General features: G+C 43.0%; 2 protein-coding genes across 6 annotated transcripts; one reads left to right on the top strand and one right to left on the bottom strand.

Moving 5' to 3' along the window:
• Nucleotides 1-276: 276 nt before the first annotated feature.
• ZBTB8OS (zinc finger and BTB domain containing 8 opposite strand) lies at nt 277-13,989 on the top strand. 2 transcript variants are annotated; one of them, XM_073318016.1, is made up of 7 exons: nt 277-391; nt 5,045-5,069; nt 8,224-8,345; nt 8,566-8,648; nt 9,062-9,114; nt 10,731-10,767; nt 11,983-13,989. In XM_073318016.1, exons 1-7 carry the CDS (start codon nt 304-306, stop codon nt 12,067-12,069), a joined length of 495 nt encoding a protein of 164 aa, XP_073174117.1. In that variant the 5' UTR covers nt 277-303; the 3' UTR covers nt 12,070-13,989. The 2 variants fall into 2 exon arrangements, with proteins under 2 accessions (XP_073174117.1, XP_073174118.1); XM_073318017.1 differs by lacking the exons at nt 277-391; nt 5,045-5,069 and adding an exon at nt 5,514-5,599.
• Nucleotides 13,990-19,549: 5,560 nt separating this feature from the next.
• Nucleotides 19,550-26,235, bottom strand: LOC140900557 (zinc finger and BTB domain-containing protein 8A-like). Of its 4 annotated transcripts, none has more exons than XM_073318015.1 (4): nt 26,051-26,235; nt 24,086-25,077; nt 21,675-21,790; nt 19,550-20,431 (listed from the first exon to the last, which is right to left on the bottom strand). In XM_073318015.1, exons 2-4 carry the CDS (start codon nt 25,044-25,046, stop codon nt 20,105-20,107), a joined length of 1,404 nt encoding a protein of 467 aa, XP_073174116.1. In that variant the 5' UTR covers nt 25,047-25,077; nt 26,051-26,235; the 3' UTR covers nt 19,550-20,104. The 4 variants fall into 4 exon arrangements, with proteins under 4 accessions (XP_073174116.1, XP_073174115.1, XP_073174113.1 ...); XM_073318014.1 differs by having other exon boundaries at nt 21,621-21,790; nt 26,135-26,234; XM_073318012.1 differs by having other exon boundaries at nt 21,621-21,790; nt 26,051-26,232.
• Between the last annotated feature and the right edge of the window lie 723 nt (nt 26,236-26,958).

The following is a 26,958-nucleotide window of genomic DNA, read 5'->3' as shown; positions in this document are numbered from 1 at the left end:
ATCTTTGCAGAATCAAGGTCTAAATTTCCCCAATGAATGAAGGATTTGGTGGCATGGGAATTCAGAGAGGCACATTTGAAATATCACAGTTCCATAGCCTCCTACAGTTGTGGTGCTAGCTACATTTAGTTACAATAAAAGATCTCTTCCAAAATTGCTATTGATACTCCTCAGAGACTGGCCTGATAAAAAGAGAACTCTCTCTTTAAGCACCAGCATCACGTGTGGAAACTTCCCTGACAGCCTGGAAGGGGGTGGCCATTTTTATAAAGCAGGAAGTGAGTAGTGTACACTAAAGTGATCATGGCAGATAACTACAGGGACTATAATCTGACAGCGGACCAGCAGGCCATTAAAGCCAAGTACCCGCCCCTCAATAAGAAATATGAGTGTGAGTATTCCTAGCCTTGTCTAGACATAGTCTATGGGGTGCTGGGCATGGGGTGGGGGAGAGGGGGACTCTGGAAAGGTGAGTCTCCTTAATACATGGGTGCTGCATGCTGTTTTCACTTTCAGATTGTGGGTGTGTGCCTGTAGATTAACTGTAGGGGTTGTTTGTGATTCTTAATTTGTTGAATTACTTTGTTCCTTTCTGTGATGTAAATAACTATACAATGACTTATTCATCAAAAGCATCCAGGGAAACACTCCTTCTAAGCTGTTTCTTGTCTCTAAACAAATGCTTGAGATAATGTATTTTTTCCATCTTCTTCGCTACATGTTTTTCTGTTTTGTTTTTGCATTATGTGCTTTAATCTGCTGCTTTAAGACTTTTGCCTGGGCTTTTTTCCCCTTCCCTCCCCAGGAATTCCTTCCTGCCTTGATTTAATAGCTTTAGGTGCTTACAGGAAGCAGCCTGGGTCTAACTGTAGTTTTATTTAGGCTGTGCCTCTTTGAGAGAGTAGTTTGTGTAATTTATTAACATATGTTTCAGGACTTGTTCAGCTCTTAAGCCTAGTATAGGCTAATGACAGCAGCATGTTCCACCAGTCAAAAGGGAGCCAATCTTCCTTCTGTAATCAGAGAAGATTTTTATTCTCTGGCTGAAATGAATTAGACTCTATAGCTGTTGTTCGTTAGAGATAGTTGGTAGGGGAACTATTTACAAAGCAGGTAAGTGATTATGGAGCCAAGAGGGTGGCTTCAGCTGTAATGATCTGTTGTATGTTACTTATTTTAGACCTAAGTTTAAATCTGTCTCCAACAATTTCACACACCTTTTGTGTTACTGTGAGTTGACTTAAATTCTAGATCCCTAAATTGTGGATGTAGAAAATTTCATATGTGTTTAAAGAATTAATATTACATAATTTAAGATCAATTTTATATTGTGAGTTCCTCGTTTTGTAATCCTTCTTAATGGTTTAAAAGTCAATGCCACATATTAGGGTGTTGGCCGCTTAAAAGCTATAAATGAACAGAAAAGGCTTGTGCAGTAGGCCTGCAGAATACGGACACATGACACTTCTCAGCCTTGAGGGAAAAGAAGAAACTGTCACAGACATCTAGTCATCATCACTTGTTTGCTGTGTTGATGCAGTAAACACCTTTAATATCTCATAAGAGCTGTCAGAAATCTGTTTTAGCTAGAGATAGGAGGTATAGACTGTATTCATCTTTGCTTTGAAATTTGGTTCTCTAACTTATATGTTGTTTGACAATGCAACAACACTGATACACCAATTCTAGGTTTCCCCTATTGATTTTAATAACTAATGTTTTCACTCAAGCGCTAGCTCACTTACTTTTGTCCCTTAACTTTGCTCTCAATTAGATTTTTGTTACTTAGGGTCATCGTACTCTTTATTTGTTAAGTGCACTGTCCTCTCTTAAAACCGTTATTGACACACACATCCCAAAACCTAGCTGTAAAAAGCCTTTTAAGAAAGAGAGGTTTTGCTTAAAATTGTCTTTCATAATCTTAAGGGGGAATCAGGATTTGGAGCATACCGCACTAGCAATAATAAAATGGAGAAATTGTGCCATCTTGGGCGTGATCACGCTAACACTAGGCGTAAGTCAATAAGACTACTAAAGGTAGTAAGAATTATTGGTCAGATTTTCAAGAGTGCTCTTCACTCAGCAGCTGTCTGAGAGCTGACGGGCAGTATTTGTAGGATCGGGCCTAATGTCTGCATCTTGCACTGTAAGTGCGCAGAGCACGACTCGTTAGCCCTTTCACTGGACTACTCTGTACGTGACTCTGTACAAAGATCTGTCTGCAATGGATTGTACAGTCCATGTATACACTTTTTTGGATCAGTTAGTGGCTGATGACCAGTATTTTGACTGTTCATGTATCTGCTTTAACTGCACAGGTTTGGAAATTTATTTTTTAACGACACTTTTAAATGTAAACCTAATGCCTTACAAAGTGCAGCTATACTAGGGAGCCGCCATGTAATTGAAGGCATTTAGGCCTGGTCCTCTGAGTTACTGGTGTCAGTGGGAATCAAGTGCTCAAGTGTTGGGGAAGAGTCTGCATGGTTTTTTTTCTTTTTTTGTAAAGAGAAATCATGCCTCACCAATACACTAGAATTCTTGAAGGAGTCAACAAGCATGTGGACAAGGGGGATACAGTGTACTTAGATTTTTCAGAAAGCCTTTGACAAGGTGCCTCACCAAAGGCTCTTAAGCAAAGTAAGCTGTCATGGGATAAGAGGGAAGGTTCTCTCATGGATTGGTAACTGGTTAAAAGATAGGAAACAAAGAGTAGGAATAACTCATCAGTTTTCAGAATGGAGAGAGGTAAATAGTGGTGTTCCCCAGGAGCTGCTACTGGGACCAGTCGTATTCAACATATTCATAAATTATCTGGAAAAACGGGTAAACAGTGAGGTGGCAAAATTTGCAGATGATACAAAAATTACTCAAGATCGTTAAGTCCCAAGCAGACTGCGAAGAGCTACAAAAGGATCTCTCAAAATTAGGTGACTGAGCAACAAAATGGAAGATGAAATTCAATGTTGATAAATGCAAAGTAATGCACATTGGAAAACATAATCCCAACTATACATATAAAATATGGGGTCTAAATTAGCTGTTACCACTCAAGAAAGAGATCATGGAGTCATTGTGGATAGTTCTCTGAAAACATCCACTCAGTGCAGCGGCCGTTAAAAAAGCGAATAGAATGTTGGGCATCATTAAGAAAGGGATAGATAATAGGACAGAAAATATCATATTGCCTCTATATAAATCCATGGTACACCCGCATCTCGAATACTGCATGCAGATGTTGTTGGCCCATCTCAAAAAAGATATACTGGAATTGGAAAAGGTTCAGAGAAGGGCAACAAAAATGATTAGGGGGATGGAACAGCTTCCGTATGAGGAGAGATTAATAAGACTGGGACTTTTCAGCTTGGAAAAGAGACAACTAAGGGGGGATATGACTGAGGTCTATAAAATCATGACTGGTGTGGAGAAAGTAAATCAGGAAGTGTTATTTACTCCTTCTCATAAAACAAGAACTAGGAGTCGCCAAATGAAATTAATAAGCAGCAGGTTTAAAACAAACAAAAGGAAGTATTTCTTCACGCAAAGCACAGCCAACGTGTGGAACTCTTTGCTAGAAGATGTTGTGAAGGCCAAGATTATAACAGGGTTCAAAAGAGAACTAGATAAGTTCATGGAGGATAGGTCCATCAGTGGCCATTAGCCAGCATGGGCAGGGATGGTGTCCCTAGATTCTTGTTTGCCAGAAGCTGGGAATGAGCGACAGGGGATGGATCACTTGATGATTACCTATTCTGTTCATTCCCTCTGGGGCACCTGGCTTTGGCCACTGTCGGAAGACAGGATACTGGGCTAGATGGACCTTTGGTCAGACCCAGTATGGCCGTTCTTAAGTTCTCCCCAACTTCTTGTATCCAGTCCTGATCCATCAACATTATGCTTCAAAATTATGGTGTAGAATATTGTTATCAATTACAACACCACACCTTGTTGTATGCAAGCAGCAAAATACATTCTGTACCACCGGCTGCTTTTTTCTTATTCAGCTCAGTCCTCTCTGGGGTATTTTGCCTACAATGGAGGTGGGAGTACACTTTAATTGTAAAATTAACTTGGTTACGTTGTCTGTGCTTGACTTCTGCAAGTGGGAGTCAGAGCACAAGCACAGGGAGGGGCTGAATGTTGATGAGCTGACCCAAAGAATGGATTAATTGGAGGGGGATAAAAGGTGGAATGGCCTAGAATAGCATTTTAATAAAAAAACCTGATTTTAAAAAACGCTGGATACAGTTAGACAACCTGGCTGCATAAAGGAAAGACTGACCTATGCATGGATGTGCTTGTGCTGAGCTGAAGCTGTTAGGAACTTGTAACCACAAAACATTTTGGGGGGGTTTGAAGGACTAACTCCTACCAGAGCCTCTGCTGGAGTAGGGGTGGGAATGGTCTTTGGTAAACTTATTATTGCATGTGTAGAATTGTTTTAATTGTGTTTTTCTCTGTAATGCTTTCACCTTGAATAAAAGTGCTGACCTAGAGTTGTGTAAGAGCATAACTGTAGGCAGTTAAGCTGGCTATAGCTTCTGGAATAAGAGCAAATCACAGACCCTGGTCTATTTAGGCAGTCTGACTTGCTGGTAATAACACCGTGTAGGTAGGGAATTGTGCCACCTGGAAAAACCCCATTCAGGAGAGGGAGAGAGATGCGGGTCTCTCCCCAGGAGAGGTGATGGCTGGGAGCTGGAGGTTTAAGAGTGAGTGCCCTTGGTGGACCACAAAAGGGGAACACTGTTGCAGCTGCCCTGAATTGTACCATGTTATCGGTGGTTTCACTAGAAACAAGTTAGCTTTTTGTGGTTTTTCTTTTAAAAACCTGTTCTGTTGACATGTGTTGATGACACTGAATTAAATCTTTTCAAGTGTCATTGTTAATTAATCAGATTAACACACTAGCTGGAGCTTCGGTGTCAAAACAAGCACAAAAAATTATCTTGTTATTAACAGGACCTGACTTTTTCTTCCATATTATTGCTTATTTTTAAACCACCATGATGATCTCATAACTATTCTTCTTCTACTCCCTCAGATCTGGATCACACAGCTGACGTTCAGTGAGTATTTACAGCTGCAATTTCTACTCCTGGGGGAATTCTATGCCAAAATAAATTCTGTGCCCAATATTTTAAAATTCTGCAAAATTCTGCATATTTTATTTGTCAAAATATCACAGTATAATCACGCCAGTTTCAATTATTTTGGTAATTTATTTCAAAATATCTGTCAGCAAGTTTGTCTGTAACCAAAAAAAGATTCTGGTAAATTTTTTTGACAAACAGATTCCTTACTAAGCATATTAGCACAGAACTTTGAGTAATTAATTTAAATTACAATACAGAACTCAGAGTAGTGAGTAGAAGTAGAACTCGATGAAGTGAGCTGTAGCTCACGAAAGCTTATGCTCAAATAAATTTGTTAGTTTCTAAGGTGCCACAAGTACTCCTTTTCTTAATACAGAACTGTATTTCCTGCACCAGTCGGAAGCAGTGCAAAGGCTTGGGGGAGTCAGGGGTAATGGAGGAGCTGAGGGAGAGAGAAAGAGCCTGAAGTGAACCTGGAGGGTTGTTGGATGTGGCTGGAAGAAGTATGGAACAGTTTGTTTGTTTGTTTGTTTGGGGGGTGAGGGGCAGGCTGGATTGTAAGGGAGTTTGGACGCCTCCCTCATGCAGACCCTTGCTGACCCAAATCCTCTCTCATTCAGTCAGGCACATCTGCCCGTCTCCCCACACCTCCCATCCCCATGGGTCTCTGCAGCCTTCTTCCCCATCCTTATGTGTCCCTGCAGCCCTTCTCCCCCAATCCCCATGTGGCCTTGCATCCCAATTCCCATTCAGCTAGAGGGATTTGGCTGGTGCCTTTCCCTGCATGATTCATGAGTGGCTCTGGGAGCATTCATGCAATCTAGCTGGCTGCGGGGCTCCACATGAGGTTGTGCTGAGTGATCACAGCTCCTAGAGGGGTTTGCTGGTGGTCACTAGCAAGGCATTATGAGACACAGCTCAGGCTGGAGAGTTTAGGGGGCACAGCAGTCCCACGGTCCCAGGCTGCACCCCGGGAAACCCATTACAAACTTATCAAAAGAGAAATAGATAAATATATCCACCCCCCATGACCTCCAAAGAGAAACCATATTGTTGAAATGAAACAAAGAATATCTAGCATCCCAGCAGTGACGTTGGAATCACTTTTATAGTGAGGGTGCTGAAAGCCATTGAACAAAACTGTAAAACCTGTACATGATAGAAACTACTTCAAGCCAGAGGGTACTGCTGCACCCCCAGCACCCCTAGTTCCAGCACCCCTGCATCCCAGCATGCTTAGGTATGCATTCCATAAGCTCAAAGGGGATATATTTGGCCCAATTCTCCTCTCACATCAGTACATAGATGCAACCCTGCTGACTTCACAGTTATTCCTGATTTACATCAAATGTGATAGAAGAAGTAATCTTAGTGAGGTTACACCCAGAAATTTACTCCTGGGGGAATTCTGCGCCACTGTGCATACACAGAATTTCCCCCCCCACACACAGAGAAAATTCATTCTGCCCCAGAAGTGCTGCAGTTCCACCTTTTGCCCACCAGAGGCTGCTGTGGCGCTAGAACAGCCAACAGCACCTGAACACAGCTGGCTGTTCTGGCGCCACAGCAGCCTCTGGTGGGCAAAAGGTGGAACTGCAGCACTTCTAGGGCAGAATGTATTTTCTGTGCATGCACAGTGGAGCAGAATTCCCCCAGGAGTAGAAGTTCATCACTGCACCCTGCCTGCAGAGCCAGGTTAGGACAGAGTGGGGCACACAGGGCTGCTAGGGGTCACAGACTAGGGTTCAGAATAGCTAGCTGGGGGGACAGACTGGGGCCTGGGCTCAGGAGCTGGTGGGGTGACAGCATTGAGCCAGGAGCTCCCAGCATTGGACCTCAGGAATATACCGTCTTGCACTGCTCAAGATGGGCAGTGCAAATTTAGTAACTGGTTCACTTCTTCATTAATGGAAAGTGTACATACACCAGTCTTTGCAAAACCTGAGCAGATTTACCACACACGTCAGGCAAATTCACTGGTAAAGATAAACAGTAAAACAAATGTATTGACTACAAAAGATAGATTTTAAGTGATAGGCAAAAAGTCAATTAGTTACCAACAGAAATAAAATATAAACATGCAGTCTAAACTCTCAACCCTATTAGACTGGGCAACAACTAGATTAAGGAGTCTTTCTCACCCCACTGGATATTGCAGTTCAAAATACACAGATTTCACCCTTGACATCTGGACCAGTCCCCTCAGTTGGAGACTTCAGAGTGTCCTTGTTGCTTGCAGCATAGGTGGGTGAAGGAGTAAAAGGCCAAGCCTGGGCCCCCTGTGTTGTAGAACAAAAGTCCAGGCATGTCTCAGGGCACTGCTGAGTCTCCAGGCAAGGTTGAGCAATTCCTCTGGTGTGGCCTCATGCAAGTGAGTCATTGAATTGTAGCTCCCTTGCTGGACAAGGGTGGTTGATGGGTTGTTTGACATCCTGCCTGGGTGTTAGTTACTTTCCTTGCTGTTTCCTCTGGCGAGCTATCATCTGGCTAATTCCCCAATTTACAGCATGTTTTAGTGACAGCCATACAACACAATTCTCATAACTTCACATCCATATATGTATATCATTAATGCATAGAGAAATGACTTTCAGCAGATCATAACCTTCCCACTGATACCTTACAAGGCATGTTTATATGTAATATCACAATTATATACAGATGAGGAATATGGGGAGTTACAGGGTGCTCCTCCAAGGTACAGAATGTCACAAAGGTATGCCTAGAGTGCTCCTGAAATAAGTCTAAGCTACATGGAGGTGTTTTAATTCTTCAGCTCCTTGTCTCTTCTCTTCAACCTCAGATGTTCATGCTACCTCTTTATTTCCAAGTGATCTATTTCCATGCATGCCAACTGTCCATATTTAGGAAGGACATCACTTCTTTTAGTAAAATATTTTCTACTTTCCCACTCTGTCCCTCCAAAAGGAAGCTCCTTTCCTCTTGCTATATTTCAACAGTGCTTCCCTAATCTTCTTCCCAAATGCCCCTATTCATAGGTAATGGCAGGTCTGCACTTCTCTGCATTCACTTCCTTTCCCACTTATACTAGCACCCCAATCTTTCATCTGCATCCCCCCACTTTCTTTGTTACTATTGTATGATGGAGTAATGCTGCTGTCTGTAGGTTACATGCCTGGGGAGATACCTTGGAAGAGACATTTGAGCAGTGTGCTATGGCCATGTTTGGCTACATGACGGATACAGAGACGGTTGAACCCTTGGATACTATAGAAGTGGAGGCAGAAGGTAAGAAGGCAGTGAGCCTATTGTATGAACTCGTTGAAAGAGAAGTGCATTGAAATAAAAAGGTCAGTACTACATCTAAGGAGCCAATCTCAGTTGGCTGAATCTTCTAGTACTTTGTCATCAGGAAACTGCCCCTTTGATATGGACTGAAAGAATGTTTGGGAAGTTCTTGACCGAGCTCCCAGTTGAGTCGCTTTCTCTCTCTGCTTCTATCCTGTAGGACATGACCTGCTCTCTCTTCTCTATAACTTCTTAAATGAGTGGCTGTATAAATTCAGTGCTGACCAGTTCTTCGTACCCAGGGTAAGTCTCTTCCATCTTACAGGACAGGACTATTCCCTACCAACACCTGCCAAAGGTACAGCAGTATCTGGGGCAGTAAAGGTGGAACCAACAAAACACTTAGACCCGCCAACACATCAGGGGGATTGTAGACACAAGGATAGGGAGAGGCAGGGCACATATTCTTAGTTTTGCTGTTGTAAAAGCTAATGAATAGATGCCATTATACCATAATAACTGTTCTGTGTACATCTGAATTCTGAACACCAGTGTGTCTCTGAGGCTGCTCAAACGCTGGCTTTAGGTTCCGATGGTGATGTGAATATTGGCTTTGTATCGAGGCATGTTCACTGGGAGTCTTCATCCGGTGGTATAAATCAATATGAGAAGTCCTCTTAAAGGCAACTTTTCCCCTGTTTCTTTTTTCCTTGCAGGAGGTGAAAGTGCTTCACATTGACCGAATGAGGTACAAAATAAGGTCCATTGGGTGAGTAATCAACACCATCTCATTTAAGAGCGAAATTCTGAAAACCAGTGAATAAAGACTAGGAAGGAGTCGGGGGGCCCTTGGGCAAGTCCTTCTATCTGTGTCTGTCCTGTATATAAAATTTAAGTATCTATCATGCTCTCTCTCATGAGGATTAATCAGCTAATCTTTGTAAAACTGTATAATACTACTTATTATTCTGATGTGTTTCAGCCAGTTGCTATCAAAGACTTGGAAGCAGACCGGAAATAAAAATAATCTGAGCCCAGAACTTCAGGGATTTACTTAATACAATACAGGGACTGTAGGCAAATCAACGTCTCTCCGCTTCCTTCTCCCTATTTTGTAGGCCTTCTCTAGATTTAGGATTTAAAGCTCAATCTAACTAACCTCTTCTAAAAGTCTAATTGAGACAAAGCAGTTGTACTTCAGAACATGTTAACCTGATGGAGTTAAACCCTAGACTCCCCTTAAGTTTTATCTTGACCAGTTTAAAGTGTTTGAACTATAGCAGCCTTATTAAGATTAGGATGTTAGCACATGGTTAATTAATACATTTTCCTGGTGTGGGTGTAGCCCTAGTCTAGACAATGCCATAGATGCCCAGTTTCGCTCCCACTGGACGACAACTATAGCATTTACATACATGTTGATGATTCAGTGGATTTTTTTGGGGGGATTAGCTTTTCAGTGTTGTAGCTGATGGTACACTGTGTGTATTGTACTTGCATGAGGAGACTTGGAAGGACCAGAATAGCTTCAATCCTCCCAATTCTATAGGGGAACTGTTAAGAGTGAATCTCTAATGCATAAGTGAAAGGAAAATGGGCTTTGTTTCTTCTCCTCTCCCTTCTATCTATCTTAAGTCCTTCTCTTGGGCCCTTTATCTTAGTGCCTCACAGGCTATAACATATTTATCCTCACAAAACCCCTGTGAGGTGTAGAAGTGCTATCATCCCCATTTTACAGATCGGGGAACTGAGACCATGAGAGGCTAAGTGACTTGCCCAAGATCACAGAGGAATTCTGTAGAAGAGCCTCACCCCTATTCTTTTATGTCATGGGTTGCTGCCTAACCACTGGCTCATGCTTTCTCTCTTCCACCCACACCTCTCCTAGCAACCCTGGCTTATGGGAGTGACCTTTCCAGCAATTAGTTGGAAAAATTCCCCTCCATGGGGCACAAGGGATGGTGTGCCATTCTCTCCCCTACAGTGGGAGTTGCGCGTTTTAACTACTAGAGAGGGTGTAGTATGTTGTTCCCTGAATTACTTTTCTTTTTTTTTCTTCTGTTAATAGCTTGTAAAATTGCCCAAGAGGCTAGAGCCTGGAACAGGAGGCTTTTTATATATTTAAACAAGCAAGGTACAAATAACTAGTATCTTTGCTGGGATGGCTCAGCTCTCTGAGATAGTAACTATGCTCCACACCACCTCAGTAGTTACGCTATGAGAGAACTACTGAGGAGAGTTAATCTGACCTTTCCACAAAGTGGATTTCCTCTAAGTGACTCACTTGCACTGGTAATTCCAGCAATGATGGTTGTTGAATTAAACCAAAGTTTCAACAATTTCCTCACACTTATCTGTGGGTTTGTTTTTTGTTTGTTCCCTAAGGTGGGGGGAAGAGTTCTCTTTACCCAAACACCCTCAGGTATGTAACAATTGCTCTGTGTCTTATGGTTTCATGGGTATGACAAAGGCTTTTCTCCTAAGTTATTAAGAGAGCCAGTTACTAACTTTTCTGCGTAATTAGATGCCAGTATTGCCTCTGATACCAAAGCTCTTGCTCACTAACTGCCATTTGTGAATGCAGCAATTAGCACTCCTGAAACTGAGTGTCTGGGTGATTACTCATGAGCTAGCAGCAATGAGAAGTCTGTTGTCTAGTTGAGCCAATGAAATGCAAACCAATCCAAAGTCAGGGTGCTTACACTGGCATGATAGTTATTAGGTTGCTCTGTTGTAAATTCTCTAGAGATTCAGTAATAAACTAATCTAATCCTTCCTGATTTCCCTCCCACATCATCCAAACTGTGTTCTGTTGTGGCTAGTTGATGGGAGTTGGTGCTGTGCAGAAAGTAACTTTGTTCTGCTACTTTCCCATCACCTAGACCAGTTACTACATGTTGATGTCCCAACCTTTACACTCCTAACAAGTGCAGCACAGCTGTGCTTCTGGGGAAGGATTTTTTTTTTTTTTTAAACTAAGCGGTTTTCAAACTTTTTAGGCTCTTAGCAGCCGTGTTAGTCTGTATTCGCAAAAAGAAAAGGAGTACTTGTGGCACCTTAGCATCCGATGAATTGAACTGTAGCTCACGAAAGCTTATGCTCAAATAAATTGGTTAGTCTCTAAGGTGCCACAAGTACTCCTTTTCCTTTTTAGGCTCTGTACCCATTTCGAAATAATATAGTTTACTGCATGCCCCTATCTGACATAGGTGGGGGAGGATGTGTGGGATCATGTGCCCCTCCCCAATTTCTGCCTTCCATTTACATAGAGATCAGGCAGGGGGTGGAGGTGGCACTCCCTCCCTGAGCTGCCTGGCCTCGCTGGCCCAAGCCACCTTGTGTCCCCGCTCATCCCCAAATGTTCTTCCACACACCCCTAGGGGGCACCCCGCCACAGTTTGAAAATCTCTGTACTAAATAAAATGCGTTGTCTGCCACTACAGGATTTTTCTTATGTACCCCCTAACGAGAGCTCACATACACCTAGGGGTACATATACCCCAGTTTGAAAACTACTGTAAACTGAATAGCATTCCCAGGAAGCCAGTAAATATTCATGTATTGCTGTGATTCATACAGAGCCACTGCTGGGGCTCATGGTTTACAAACTCTAATTTCCTGTGCCCATTCCCTCTAGGGTACTGAGGTCAAGGCAATAACTTATTCAGCAATGCAGATCTATGAAGAAGAGACTCCAGAAGTGTTTGTGATCATCGATATCTAAAACAAGAAGAAAACTGCTGAAAGGAGTGAATACTTGTCATTGCTGGCAAAGGTCCCACACGAACTCTGTCATCCGTCTGGAAATAATGGAACAGTTGGCTATAAATGTATTGTAATACTTAGACCCAGTAAGATGCTCCATCAGCTGGGAGGAGGAATCACAGGGAATAGCCACCTATGATTTTACTCTGAGGATGGTGAACCAGGCTGGGAACTGCATATCCAGAAAGGAGAGCTAAGTTTCTCTGGTGAAAAGAAAGGGATTTGTAGGGAGTCTCTCAGTAGCACTGATACTTTTATATCGATTTTTAAAGGCCAGCATTGGTACTGGGTTCCTTTTGAATGTAGGTGGGGAAATCAAAAGGGGGTTATTTTTATTAGCCAAAAATATATGTTATTGAGTTAACAGGAGCAGGAGAAGACTAGAGTGTCATAGATCTGAACACTTTTTTGCCTTCTTTTAGAGAAACTACCTCTCCTCTGTTTTGCACTGTTTTGATATAGATTTTAATTTGCTCATTCCAAAGTGGCATCTCTGTTTCACTTTATTTAAAGCCTCCGAGGGCATGTCTACACAGCAAACTAAAACCCATGGCTGGGCCATGCCAACCGACTTGGGCTCAGGCTGTGGGGCTGTTCCATTGCTGTGTAGGCTTTCAGGCTGGGGCCCAGGCTCTGGGACCCTCCTACCTCACAGGGTCCCAGAGCCTGGGCCCCAGCCCAAGCTTGGAAGTCTACACAGCAGTGAAACGACCCCACACCCAGAGCCCTGCAAGCCTGAGTCGGCTGGCACGGGTAAGCCACAAGTCTCTAGTTGGTGTGTAGACATACCTTGAGATCTCTGCTGCTAGTCTGGCCTAATGAAAGGATTTACCATGGTAAAAGTCCATCTTGACCTGTCTGTGTTAAAGTGAAAAGATGCCACTAGGTGGTACTGGATCTCCTCCATAGAACACTGGTAAACTCCTACTGTAATGAAGCATGTGTCCATGTAAGTGTAGTACAGTACTAATGTTTCTTCTTGCCCTTCCCACAAGCAGAGGCTGCGTTCACCATTTCTGGGGTAGAAGGGAGTCTACCTGGATTTACATGTCCCAGAACAATTAGATCTTGGCATATGAAGGGCACTTCTCTCCTGTTCCCGTGATGGCAGTCAATAAACTGGCTACTTCTTTCTTAAGACCGTAGAAACGGTACAGAACATTCCTCCATTGTAGGACAATGCATTGTCATGCAGGAGGCAAACTCTGACTGAACACCTTTCCTACAGAGAAGTGTGTGTAAACTTCACCGTTCTTCATTGTGCTATACAGTTCTGAGACCTTGCATGTAAACAGTGCGGAAAGTTCCTATGTCTTTCTTTAAATGCTAACGTATATTTTGGGTTGGCCTTTACTAGCAAGGGATGGTTGTGGGTGTGTTAGTGGGGAGGAGAAAGAGAATAATTACAGCAAGTGGAGTTTTTTGGGGGGCAGGAGTGAGTAAATTATATTTTCAGCAGCTCTAAGGCACCTTCATGCTGCCAGGGGCAAACTAGAATTGGGACCCGTATCTTTCACAGTAGTGTACAAGTTAACTGTGCGAGTAACTGTTCTTTGCTGTTTGAACATTATTGCATATAGGATCCATGCAGGACAATTGTCATCTTTTTGAAATGACCACTTACTAGCTCTCCTTTTATTATCAGCATAGGAAGTGGGATGTTTGAAAGAGGGTAGGAGCAAATCACCAACAGGTATCAGTAACATCTTATCTGCAGTTGTCTGTTTGGCTCAGTATAGCATGTCAGAACTAGGGTGACCAGACAACAAGTGTGAAAAATTGGGATGGGGGTTGGGGGTAATAGTTGCCTATATAAGACAAAGCCCCAAATATCAGGACTGTCCCTATAAAACTGGGACATCATCACGCTAACGAACCCCACTGCCCACTACCTCAAAAAAGAAGAGTCTATTGTACTATAACTAGGAAAGGTTAATACTGTGTTTAGTACCCTTCCCTTCTTCCATTGTAATTATTTTCTCAAAATACAAAGTGTAGAAAGGGCTGCCCACTTCAAGCAGCTTTCTTTTTTAAAATGTTTCACTTAAGACCACCTTTAAAGGGAGGAACGGGTTTTCTTACAATCATGTTACTGTGCACATGGCCATTTAAAAATCTCTTCAATTTAGTTGCATGTATAGTGTGAAATAAAGTTGACTTAATTGTGCAGGTGTTTATAACCATCTATGGAGAGCAGCATCTCCTGGAGGTGAGAGAGAGTGGTGGGGTTAGTTTTGTAGGTGAAGCAGGGCAAATACCGTCACCACTTTCCTTCCCTCTCCTTCCAGTTGACCCTCTGCAACTCTGTTACACATGGGCAATGACATATTGGCTAAACTGCCCCTCCCTCAGGCTGTTGCAAGATGTACAGTTGTGTTGGCTGCCTGCTACTGCCCTGCACCCCAGAGCTGGCTGCATTGGGGTGATGTCCCGTTTGCCTGTTGGAGTGAGGATGTGTGTGTGTGCGAGCCTGAGAACTAGTTGAGCTGATGCGAGTGGGGTGGGTGTGTAATACGGTGTACAATATGAGGTGGGGGAACCAGCCCGGGCCATGAGGGAAGCCGGCCCCCAGCAGGACATGGCTGGGCCAACGCTGGCTAGTGGGGTGGAGCCAGAGAGCAGAGGGTTTATAGCATAAGAGTGGAACCAAAAGACATCACCTCTCTGAGGGCCGGGGGGTGAACGGGGACAATCTCCCACCCAGGCCAGCCCCTGTCCCTCACTCGAGGCAACTCCTCACCCCATTGGGCAAAAACGGTCTGCCGATTTGTTCAGCCAAGAGCAGCGTGGAGTTGATGCGGGGCTGGCGGGAAGCTCTGCAGAGCTTTTACTCCACAGAGCTGTTTGAGCACTGGGTCAGGTCCCACCCCCTCAAAGCAGCTAATCAGGAAGGAGTTCTATTGGACCATGTGGCTGTCAATCAGTCATCTTAATTGACCTATCACAGGGGAGGGGGAAGGAAGACAAGATAGTTAGCCCAACTTCCCAGGGGCTGTCAGGTGGCTGTATTCAGCCAATGGTGCGTCGAGTTGGAATTCTGTCACCAGAGCAACCTCGGGCGGGTCGGGTTCGGTTCCCGTTGGTGCCTGAAGGAGTTTCAGGTGGGGCTGGATGTGGCATGTCGGGTCGATTTTTGGCATGGGGCAGGGGGGGGTAGCACGGTCCCCAGTGTGAGGAAAGCTAAAGGGGCAGCAGCAGTGGAAGCGTGAGCGGAAGGCCCTGTAGGGGAGGTTGGGGCCCATCCTGAGGGGATAGAGGGGGCAGGGTGGCAAGGGCTAGCCCGTGATGGGGCTAGAGGTAAGAATGGGGGAGGTGGGGTGAGGCCAGTGGTGCTGGAGCAATTTTTAGAGTGGGTGGTGGGTGGGGGGGCGGGTGCTGAAAGCCATTGAACAAAACTAAACCCTTGTCTGATGGAAATCAAAGCCAGGGGGTGCAGCCTCACCTATAGGTGCTGGAATTAGAGGTACTATCTCTGTATGACCGTATTTGAGGAGGGGGCCTCCTGCCCCTGTAACTAGACGGTGGCCAGAGCCCCTGTGAAGGGTGGGGGGCTAAGCAGAGGGCAGGAGGGAGGGCTGTTGCTGTAAGAAGGGCAGGGTGTCCTAAGAGGAGGCTGGGGTGTTTCTCCTGCAATAAAAGGCACTACCTGTGAGAGGCAGGGAGTGGGTGGTGCTTGAGCCCAAATCATGGGGGGGGGGGGAAATAATGTTTTCTGTGGAGAAAATGTGAAATGTTAGATATTAATTTATTTTTCTAAACATGGAAAATGGTGGGCATTCAGTGGAACCATCTGAAAAAGTCAGGAGAGACTTGAAATTGGTGCCTCTTGGAATCATTCAGCTGGGCCCTGAATGAGCGAACTGGCACTCCCTGGCATCTGTATGGGCCCACCTCACTGCTAAAGTTGAAATGGATTTCCTGTGCAATGCTCTGCGTGCAAATATGAAAATGAGGGCTCTCTCTCACCACCATATGGGCACCCTCCGCAAAGGTCTTTTTCAGTGTATTTTGGTTCCTGAACAAAATCTCTGGAGAGTGAAAGCCTCAGTCTGTAAAAATAAATGCACCACAGCCAATAGCAGTACAAGCTTCTTCCACAAGCCGGGATGGTCGCTTAGGCCTATTCCACGGGGACCTTCTCAAGGAATGGGGAAGGTAGTTCAGCTTCTGTTCCCATGCAGTCTTTAGACTGCTGAAACTATCAACATGGTTGCCAATTCTGATGTTTTCCTATGACGTACACATTTTCACCAACAACTGGACTGAACTCCCTTCCTCAAACTCCGAAGATCTGTCGGATTTTTGATCATACTCAACCGGTTCTGGCTTTGAAAAAATCTATACTCTGAAAACATGTTATATTTTAAAATATTTAAATGCAATAACTTTTATTTTTTGGGAGGGGTGGAAAGTGCTGACCTCACAGGTGCATATGTAGCTCCCCTGCAGATGAAGAAGGGCTTGTGTTTGTGGGTGAAATTTGACATTTGTTATATCTTTAATATTAAAGGACAGTCTTTTTTCCACTTATATTTCACTCATGCCATACTTATTATAGTACATTTGAAAGGAATTCAAATATATATACAATATAGCAATAATTTAAATTTAAAAAAATCTTTTGTCAAAGTGTATTTATCTGTAAAGAATTGAAAACTATGAAAATTCACTATTTTAAAATAAAAGTAGTTGATTTTATTAATGACAAATGACGACACAAATGTAAATATGTATCTAACAAAATGAAACCTCTCCAGTCTGGTAGTTAAAAATAAATAGTTTTAAGATGCAAAAGGAATGCTCTATTTTTAAAAAATAAGTTTCCTGCTCAGATTAAACATAAATAGGTGTCTCACTTTTTTATTTTGGGGCATACTCTTAATTGTATTTCATATTTATTTTTAAATATATGCATTACCTTTTGGGAAGGCTGAATCTTTGAAAAGAGCATCGTTCATGCATTTACAGATAGTGTAGGTTTGTTAGATTTCAGCTTGTGCAGAATGCTTCTGTCTACTTTCTCACACATTAAAACAAGTGTAACCCCATACTCATCACAGATCCTATTAGATCCTCATCTGTTTCAGTGCATAGTGGAAAAAATGTCCTCTGTGGCCCAACTCATCCATGAAGTAACTCCATCTACTCACTTCAATAGAATTACCCCATTGACTAATTTGGATCCTGATTTCAAAGCCTTCTATTGATTTACTGTGAACAACCTCACATGCTTTCTCTCTCTCTCTCCCTCTCCCCTTTATTCACTTATCTTAGCACTGGTCTCCTCTGCCCCTCCATAAAATCTAGCCACTTTGGTATTTGATAATAGTTTTTTAAAAAGATGTATGCATGTGGTCTATATTGGTCTATGCACTGGAAGCACAGGAGCAGCTGAACAACGGATAAGAAATTTGCTATTGTAGGTAAGAACCACATTTGCAGCTCCTTGAGTTTAGAACAGCCTTATGTATCTTTTCACCTCAACTTCAGCTATTTTTAAGTCTCTGCTGGAAGTATATCTCCATAATTGATACCTGTTAAAATTAAAAGTTAATTTTTCCCCTTTTCTATGTAAATTTCATTTAACTGTAAAAGTGTTTAGAGAGTATGTAAAAGATACTATATGAAAATATTATTGTAATAATGCAAGAAAATGCTTTGCTTTTAGGAGGTGTGACACTTGCTGGGTAAAACTTTGGAAGGTAAGAAACCAATTTATATTTTAAATAGTCATTTAAAATATATAGGCCTTAATGAATGGAGAATGGACATGCCAAAAACGGGTTCAAATTCTACTTGCACTCCTTGTATTCTAAGGGCTTGTCTATACTACAGGTTATGTCGGTATAACTTACGTTGCTCAGGAGCATGAATAGGCCTCCTCACCCCGAGTGGTGTCAGTGGGGACAGCGCTATGTTGGTGGGAGCAGCTCTCTCCCGTTGGCATAGAGTGTCTTCACCAGAGGCACAGCTGCAGCACTTCTAGTGTGGACTAGCACTTGGACTGTCTGAAGGCCTGTTCAGCCCCTGTTGAAATTTAGCCATATCATGTCTACTTTCAGCCTCCAGCTGCAATAGATATGCCCCGTAGGGGCAATTCAGCACCTGATGATAACCACAGCACAAGCATGCTCTGGCCACACTCCATCTCTGTCCTGACATTTCCTACACTGGGGGCTATAAGGAAATAGTGGCATAGAACTGTCCCGGGGCCGGCAGGTTGTAATTCTCTAAAGGCCATTTCTGCCAGGTTTGCTGTCACTTTAGGTCACTGGAGCAGTGTGAAGGGGGCTGGGATACAGCTGAGAATCAGGCCCATTGTTGATACTTAGTCTATAGCCTCCTATTTCAAAGCTTGTTCAAGAACCTTTTGTTTACCTTTAACTCATGAAAGTCATTGTTCTCCTGCAAAAAGAAAAGGAGTACTTGTGGCACCTTAGACACTAACCAATTTATTTGAGCATAAGCTTTTGTGAGCTACAGCTCACTTCATCGGATGCAGTTATGTTGGGAGAAAAGAGAAAACTAGGAAGTGGGTATGGGAGACAGCTATGGCTTCTCTTCATATGGCTGACATTCCCCACTCATGAGCTCCCCCATTCTGTACTGCTAGTGTTTCTTTTTTGCATTTCCCTTTTGAAGTGTTGTAGCACTTAGCACTAAGAATTTAGTGTTTCTAGGATCTAAAGTTTTTGCTGAGTCCACATAATTGAGCATTCTACCAAGATGGTTCTTAAGGATTAAAAAGACATCCAGGAACAGGGAAAGTTGCCTTTCACATAGCTCAGCAATGTAGATTAGGGGCTCAATTCTCTACTGCCATTTGCCTTGTGTAGTCAAATAAAATTCTTGAAGTATGATCTGTATTTAAGTTTACAAAATTTTAAAATTTAAATTGTATTTTAAATTTTATGTTTTAGCCCTCAGAGTCTCACTTGTAACTTTACTTAATATACTATGGTTTTTGCTTTGAGTGCCCAATGGCCTTTGGACATCTTATAGACTGAAAACAAAGACTTCAAATATGCATGAAAGGATTTATGTCACAAGTCCAACTGAAAGTAGGACTTGTGTTCCTAAATTGTAGGTGCCTGAAAACCTCCCCTATAGTGCCTAACCAATCCCCTCTGGCAGTTTAATGCAAGTCCTGAACACTTTTTTTTGTTTAAAAACAAAAACAAAAAAAAACCTCTTTGTAAAGATTGCACTTCTAATATTCTTATTTAAAGCAACTCTGTTTATAGGTAATCTAAATTAAAAAGCTTCAGTAGTGTGAATCCTGTTCATTTGAGGATGCAACTCACTCCATCCAAATGTAGTTGTTCTATCCTGTAACCTACTCTATAGATATTCTTAAAAATGCTTTTTCTTGTAACCAGTAAGGGGTAGCATTTTTTTGAGAAAATGCTATTCTAGTAAGCAGACTAGTCAGATTCTAATTAGTTTTTAAAATTTTATTACAAGTATCAAATGTACATTTTTCATAAGTATACATAGATTAAATACAGTATTTACAGAAAATATGTATTTTAACTACTGGCTTTAGTAAGTTTTTCATAGTAACTAATTCAGTAGTTCTTGCTTTGATGCAGCTGGCAGAACATTAAACCTATGAAGAAATGCCTTTTAGAATATCTTAAACAACTTTGTTCTAACAAAGGCAATGGTTCACGCTTTCATTTAAATAGGAACTTTGAGGTGGTCTTTGGCTTACCGTAAAATAAGTCAATTTAATAGCTCTCCAGATGTTCAGTTTCTGGCCAACTTTCAGGGATCTTTACATTGTAGCAAAAAATGTAGTTGGAAAGAAGTTCCTATGGACACAAAGGAATGTCTGGAACTATGTGCACACTAGATTGTAGACCTTATTTTGCTCCCATGCAGTATTGTTAAAAAGGATCTATTAATGATTAAGTAGATCATAGTCTCTTAATTGGCAAGATGTAGTAAGTCCGTGATGAGATGAGCACTAACAGATTTCACTCCAAATACAACTATCTAAGATTTGATTTCACTTTTTCGTCTGTCTCATCTGTGTTATCATCATTAACTTGCTGGATGACAAATTTATCAGGTTCATCCTCCATCTCTACATCTGATCTGTGCTCTTCATCCAAGTGCCACCCAGAAATTTTGTCTCCTAGAGAGATAGTAAGAGGATGTTCTGCGTTTAAGTCATCACGAATGCTGTCAATATCTGCTTCAGCTAGACATTCATTACATAGTCTGTAGCGCCTTGTTCCTTGTTGAATCACATGTCCTGTTAAGTCGGTGACATGATTCTTACACTTTCTGCAGATTAGTTTGCCGGCTTGATGTATCTATAGAGATTTAAAATGGAAAATCAGCTTTCATCCAAAGAAGGGTTAATACAATGTTTTTTCTTTAAGAACATCTACAGTAATATTTTTATAAACTGAGAAATGCATTAGATCACCCTAAAAGTAAATAAGGGGATTATAAATGAGACTTCTAGAGCAAGAACCAACAGATCTGCACTCATTTATTAAAAGTCTATAGTACAAGTACACTGGATCATTAACTATCTTTGATTTTCATCTTGTTTCTTACACAACTAATGAAGTATGAGTATTCTATCTGCTTATCAAAAGGGGAAAGCTTTTTTCTTTCCAGATGTGTTTATGCAACAAAATGCACACCTAGGACAGGATGCACTGCTTCTGTGCTACAACCATCTTTTTATTTAAACTAGAAACCAAGTTATTAACTGGGTCCAAGTATTCACATAGGCATTGTGTATGTGTGCACCAAGACAAATAAAGATGGGATACTTAAAAAAAAGTAATGAAAATGCCACACTATTATTTCAGCACTTCAAACGTGATTTACACTCACATTTTCCAACTTTTAAGTAGATTAAAAGCTAGTTTTTGCTTTCTACTTTCAATTTGTGGCTACTTTGTTCTCCTCCACAACTCAATCTTAGTCATTTGAAGACAATTTTTCTAAACTGTACCCGTTGTGCTTATTATGGCCCTTTCTTTTAAATACTGCTTTAGTGGTTTTTTTAGAAAATGCTATGTTATCATACAGTTTGTTATTTCTAAATATTATCTTACATGTAAAAGGCACTTGTCTCCACTGAAGAATAAGTCCATAAGTTTTGAGAGTACAGTCCTATTTGTGCACATAACAGGTGCAGCACATGCAGCTACAGTACAAGTTTCTTTTCATTGTGCCAAAAGGCCTCATCCATCTTAACATTTAGGGGCAAGATAGAGTAGTTCAGTCTCTCTCTTTACCACAAAAGCCATGGTTATGCTACCACCAAAGATGTTAATTTTAATGGTAAATTTGATGGTTAGTGTTGTGATATAGATGCTTGTCCAGTTCCTAAACGGAGACAAGTGAGACGACTAAATTATTTTATACTGGCCACTGAAGAGCAGTAAGATGAGTGACTCTCTGGGGCTGGTTCTGGACAACAAACTGCTGTTGCGAACATAATTTCATTTTTCAAGAAAACCAGTCTTTAGTCAAATGACATACTGTTTGGAAATGGCTACGTAGATGCTCTAATCTTGTGAATTTTTTCCCACATGCCTCACACGGATAAGGTCGTTCCCCTGTGTGACATCGAAGATGCCTCTTCATGTCTGCTCTCCGTTTCACTGTATGGGTGCAGAAGGGGCACTTGAATTGCATCTTAGGTAGATCATCTGTTACAGAGAAAATCCTATTAGTTAGGTAAACAGCAATAGTCTCTTCCCTAGACAGATTTGTTGAAGCAAAGTTAGCTTTTCCTATAATCTGTAACTTGAGAGAAAAGAATCCAAAACACAACCACAACCCTCCTTCTCTGCTCTCTCACTGCATTATTTTTCCAACTTAATAAAAAGTCAAATACTTGGTGAACTGATTTAGATAGCGGATTCTGTCCTAGACAGACTGACCCTAAACTAGATTATTTACATACAGCGGTGCCTTAACATGCATAGGTTTTCAGATGCTTACAGATTGGATTTTTGCTTCAGATAATGTTTTAGAATCCAGATGAATATTTGTTTAATTTGAAATAAAGACGACATTCCAAGACTCAGTGTGCCTTAATATAATTTATACAAAAAATACAATTAGATCTCAGCAGCATTAAAATAAATTCCACAGAATTTTGCCAGCCACCTATTCCCTGTTCCTCAAGAAAGCATATTCTAAGCCTCTCCAAAAGTCCTCCTAAACAGAGGTCTTTTGCAGTATATCCAGAAAGTCATCAAATTCAGACAATTTTGGACCAAGGGTGCGGAAGCAAGTTAAGTCTGAGCCCTCACATTTCTTCTCTTTTATAATGGGGGGGGGGCGGGGAGGGGGTAGGAAGTGGGTCTAGCTAAAGCACTTTTGATGACCACAGCAGTTGCAGCAGGCATGGAGAGAGAGGCAATCCCTCAGGTAGTAAGTAGGCTGGTACCAGGTAGAGCTGACTGAATTTTTTTCAGATGAGTAGTTTGTCAAAAAATGTAGTTTCAGTCAACCTGAAATTATTCACATATTTGACATGAATTCACCAAATAGCTCCCATGTGGGAGGAAAGATAACTATCATAACTTTTACCCCAGTCGCAAGAGCACTCATGAGATGTAGGAGACCCACATTCAATTCCCTCTCTGCCTTATATGGAGAAGGGATCTGCCTGACATTCAAGATAGAAACAGCTAAATGGCTAATGTGGTGCTTCTCCCTTGGAGTAATGGCAATCCAGTGCCAATTCAGGAAAAGGCTAAACCCAAGAATCAAGTCTGGTTCTTACTTGTGATGGTGCACCATGCTACTACTAAACTATACTAAGCTGTTTTCTAAATTTCCTTTAGGCACAGTTGTGACTCAGATCTAAGCAGATTTAAACCTGTCAGCAATCATACTGCCACAGCAGTTAATATGGACTTTTGGTCATAAGGACCCCATTGTTGTTTTTTAAACCAACTTGTTTTGTTTCCCCTTAAAATTGTACACATGAATATAGAGAACTCTTCTCTTCCCTCTCCCATTTGGTACTCCTTATTTTACTAATGTTTAAGACATTTCCTGCAGCGTAACTCATTGAGGAACGCTTCTGAACCTTCAACGGTTTCAGTAGCTTTTGCTTTCAGAATTATTGACAAGCATAACTTACTGTGAATTGCAAAATTTCTTAAATATATGCAATATGAATGAATATAGACTTCAAATGTTTAATAGTAAATATTGCATTTTGCAAAGTGTGGATCATCAATAATGTGATTATAGCTTAGTGCAAATTGTTGTTAATTTTTTTGGTCACACTGATTGCTTTCTTCTTATACTGTACTTGTTATATTATCTCTACCGTTGATTGCATACGGTAAACCTCGAACCCCATCTTGCAAACACTTATGCATCTGAACAGTACCATTGAAGTCAATAAGATAACTCATGTGTACTTATATGAAGGATGTAGGTCTAATAATTTAAATGCACAAGCTATTACTGTAGCACTTAGTGGTACCAAGTTTGGGGTTCCATTGTGCAATAGGTACATTAGCATGAAAAGCTGCAAGCTCTTTGGGGCAGGAACTCTCTAAATAAACAAGACCGATAAAGCAAGGGGGAAGAGGGAAAGGACAAAGGGATGAAGTGACTTACCTGAGGTCACACAGCAGATCAGTGGTAGAACCAGGAATAGAAACTGGCTCAGTTTAGGGCTCAGATCCTCAGTCTGGTGTAAAACTGTCTCATAGCTCCACTGAGGTCACACCAGCTGAGGATCTATCTCAAGTCTTCTGGCTCAGAATTTAGATGCCTACCCACTAGACTATATTGCTTCTCTCTCCTTATTCCTTAGGTGTTATACTGAATTAAGGAAGTGTAATGAAGCTTAAAGTTTGGGCATATACACATGATTGTGTCTTTCCCAAGGTTTTGCAGACACCCAGAATCTTTTTCAAGAGAACCCTGAGAAAAGTCTCAAGACAAACACCGTATACAATTATATCTACTCTCACCTTCATTCCAACCACCCATTACACCTAGAATCGTGGGCATAGAGGTATACAGTTCATCTGCTTTTAAATCCATATACACAGGGGAAGTTCTTGAAAGTTCTTGTTCCAGGTGAGCAACAGACCATTTCTTTGGTATCACCTTTGATTCTTGATCACATCGGTACCCAGTATGAGCAGTGTCATTCTCTGTGTCAAACTGAATTTGCTCTTTGGATTGAGAAGTGCAGTTAGTCTCTGAAGCACTGCAACTTCCACTAGCCTCATCAGGTTTGTTTGATTTATATTTCAGAAAATCATGGGGCTGTGACAGTCCAAGACGCCTTTGGCGTTTTTTCACTGAGCCAAGCTTTTGGCCTCTTTTGGATAATTGTGTTTCTTGCTGTTGGACATTCATTTGTGAAGATGAGTGGTTGCTGCTATTGGTCCAGGAATTTTCATTCACCATGCCTGCCTTTTGATCTGGAATTAAGTGAGAACGGATGGGGTTGCTTTTAACTTTCCTTCTTGACTTATAAAAAGGTGGGCAGTCTAATCTACTGTTGACCCTTTTGGCTGAGAGGGTGAAGTAGTGATCCTTCTCTTTTTCATTAATCTCCAGTGAGGATTTAATGAATGTCTTACATACACTCAGAATATCTGTCATCTGCAGATAACTAGCAGCTGACATTACTTCAATCACATTTTGCCCAGTGAGAGACAGTTTGCCTGAATATACAAAGTCCAGAATAACTGTGAAGGTAGCAGGAGAGAAGACCTCAAAAGTAGCTGTGGTTGGCTGACTAGTCTCTTTTGAGCTCTGGGAAAGGAGCATTTTGAAATAACCACTACTGGCAAACAGCACATTTCGATGTGCTTTGAAGACCTTCCCCTCAACCAGAATACAGCAGTCACAGAATAAGTCTTGCTTGCGCTGCTCATTTAGTTGCTGAAGGAGATGAAACTGATGGGAAGAAATCTCCATTCCAAACAGAAGGTAAACAGGAAGCGTCTCTCTACAATAAAGAATAATTACAATCTTGACATGCTACATGTAAACCCAAAGTTACTGCACAATTTCAAGAACATTTTTCTTTAATAAAGGGATGCAGTGAGACCATGTAGCCCCCCCCCCCCCCCCGCAGGGTCGGCCCGCGTTAGCGTAAGGAAGAGAGAAGAGACACTATTTTGATAGAGCAGCTGAGATGCCTCAGTTGGAGGCTCCAGCTCTGTGCATTTTATATCCTAAAACCGAACAAAAAACTCACTGGAAAACTTTACAAGCCCCGTTGCGGATTCAGCAAGGGGAAAGAAGACCCATCCCTTTCACAGCTGTGAGGGTTACGGTTCAATAGGGTTCAGGCCCGAGAGAAGGCCACCGGGCTACGACTCCAGCCCCGGTCGCTCGCACGGTTGCGCCCTCTGCACCGCAGGACCAGGGCGCCAGCGCCACCGGCCAGAGAAACTACCGCCCCGGCGCCCGCACCACGGCATTGGCGGAGGACGCTGTCAATCACCCGCACGCCCCGTCCGAATGGGCCCTTAGAGCACAGGGAGCCCGGGCCGCCTGACGGCGCGAGACGCCCGCTCGGGGATCGGTGCGGGCGGGCTCCCGACGCAGGGAAACCACCCCCCCCGACCCGCCCTCTCTCGCCCGGCTGCCTGCCCGTGAGCCGGCCACGGGACGGGGCGCTCTAAGCCCCGCGGCCAGCAGCCTCCCTTCGTGCGGCTCCGCCCGGGACCTGCCGCCCCTGCCCGGTCTCCGTCCCGCTGCGCAGCCGCCACCCCTCGGCTGCCCTTCCCGGCCCCTCACAGCGGCGCCCGGGCTACAAATGGCGCCCGCCTCGGTCTCCCTGCGAGCGCGGCTCGGCTGCGGGGAGCGCCCGCCTCAGGGCCCCAGCCCGCCTCGGGTCCGCCGAGCCCGCCGCTGCCCCCGGCCGGTTCTGGGCCGGGCCGGGCCGGGGCCATGGCAGCGCCGCCGCCACTTACCGGCGGGGTTCGGCGGGCGGCAGCCGCCGGGCCGGGCCGGGGCGGGGTTGGGGGTGCTGCGGGCTCGGCTCCGTGTCACTGTACCGCAGTTTGCGGGTCCCGCACGCGCAGGGCCGAAGGGGAGAGAAACAAAAGGCACTTGCTGACGCGGGCGCTGGTCGGAGGCGCCCGAGGGCTGGGGACGCAATTAAAGGGGCAACGCTCCGCTCGCAGCGGGCACAAGCCCGGCCGCTTCCTGGCGCTTCGCTCGGGTTGCGCTGGCCTTGGCGCCCTCCCCCCGGGGAGCCCATGTCGCGGTTTCCCGCAACCGGTGGAGCGCGGTCATTGTTGAACAAGGTGAAAATGTCAAATATCCAGGGTTTCTTGGGTGGGGAGAGTGTACGTGTCAAATACAAACAGGAGGACTTGTGGCACCTTAGAGACCCACAAACTTATTTGAGCATGAGCTTTCGTGAGCTGCAGCTCGCTTCATCGGAAAGTGAGCTGTAGCTCACGAAAGTTTATCCGTCTTACTTTGTATTTCAGGTGTCACTATGTGCATAATAAAGGACAGTGCTAGTTTGATGTTGGGTATTTCTTTTCTTTGAAAAAAACAATACTGGAAACAGTTCTTGGACAAGTAACATGGTATAAAAACCTCTGCTCATTAGCATAACGATTAGTTCTGATTTTGCAGAAGTATGGACAATTGACATGCATGCACTGTATAAAATAATGACCCAAAAATTCTTAGTAACACACAGGGAGGGGAGAGATTGTATTGAAGCACAATTTAGTAGATGAGATTTGGAAGTTTCAGGTTCTCAGCTGTACACTTCTTGCTAGAATTATAAAAGGGTCATTTTCATTCTGTCCATAATTTTGGTTTAGCAAATGGGTATTCAGATCATGCAGCCCTTCTTTTATAG

The sequence above is a fragment of the Lepidochelys kempii genome, chromosome 19 (assembly GCF_965140265.1).
Source record: "Lepidochelys kempii isolate rLepKem1 chromosome 19, rLepKem1.hap2, whole genome shotgun sequence".
Classification (NCBI taxonomy): domain Eukaryota; kingdom Metazoa; phylum Chordata; order Testudines; family Cheloniidae; genus Lepidochelys; species Lepidochelys kempii.
This window is presented reverse-complemented; position numbering and strand designations above follow the sequence as displayed.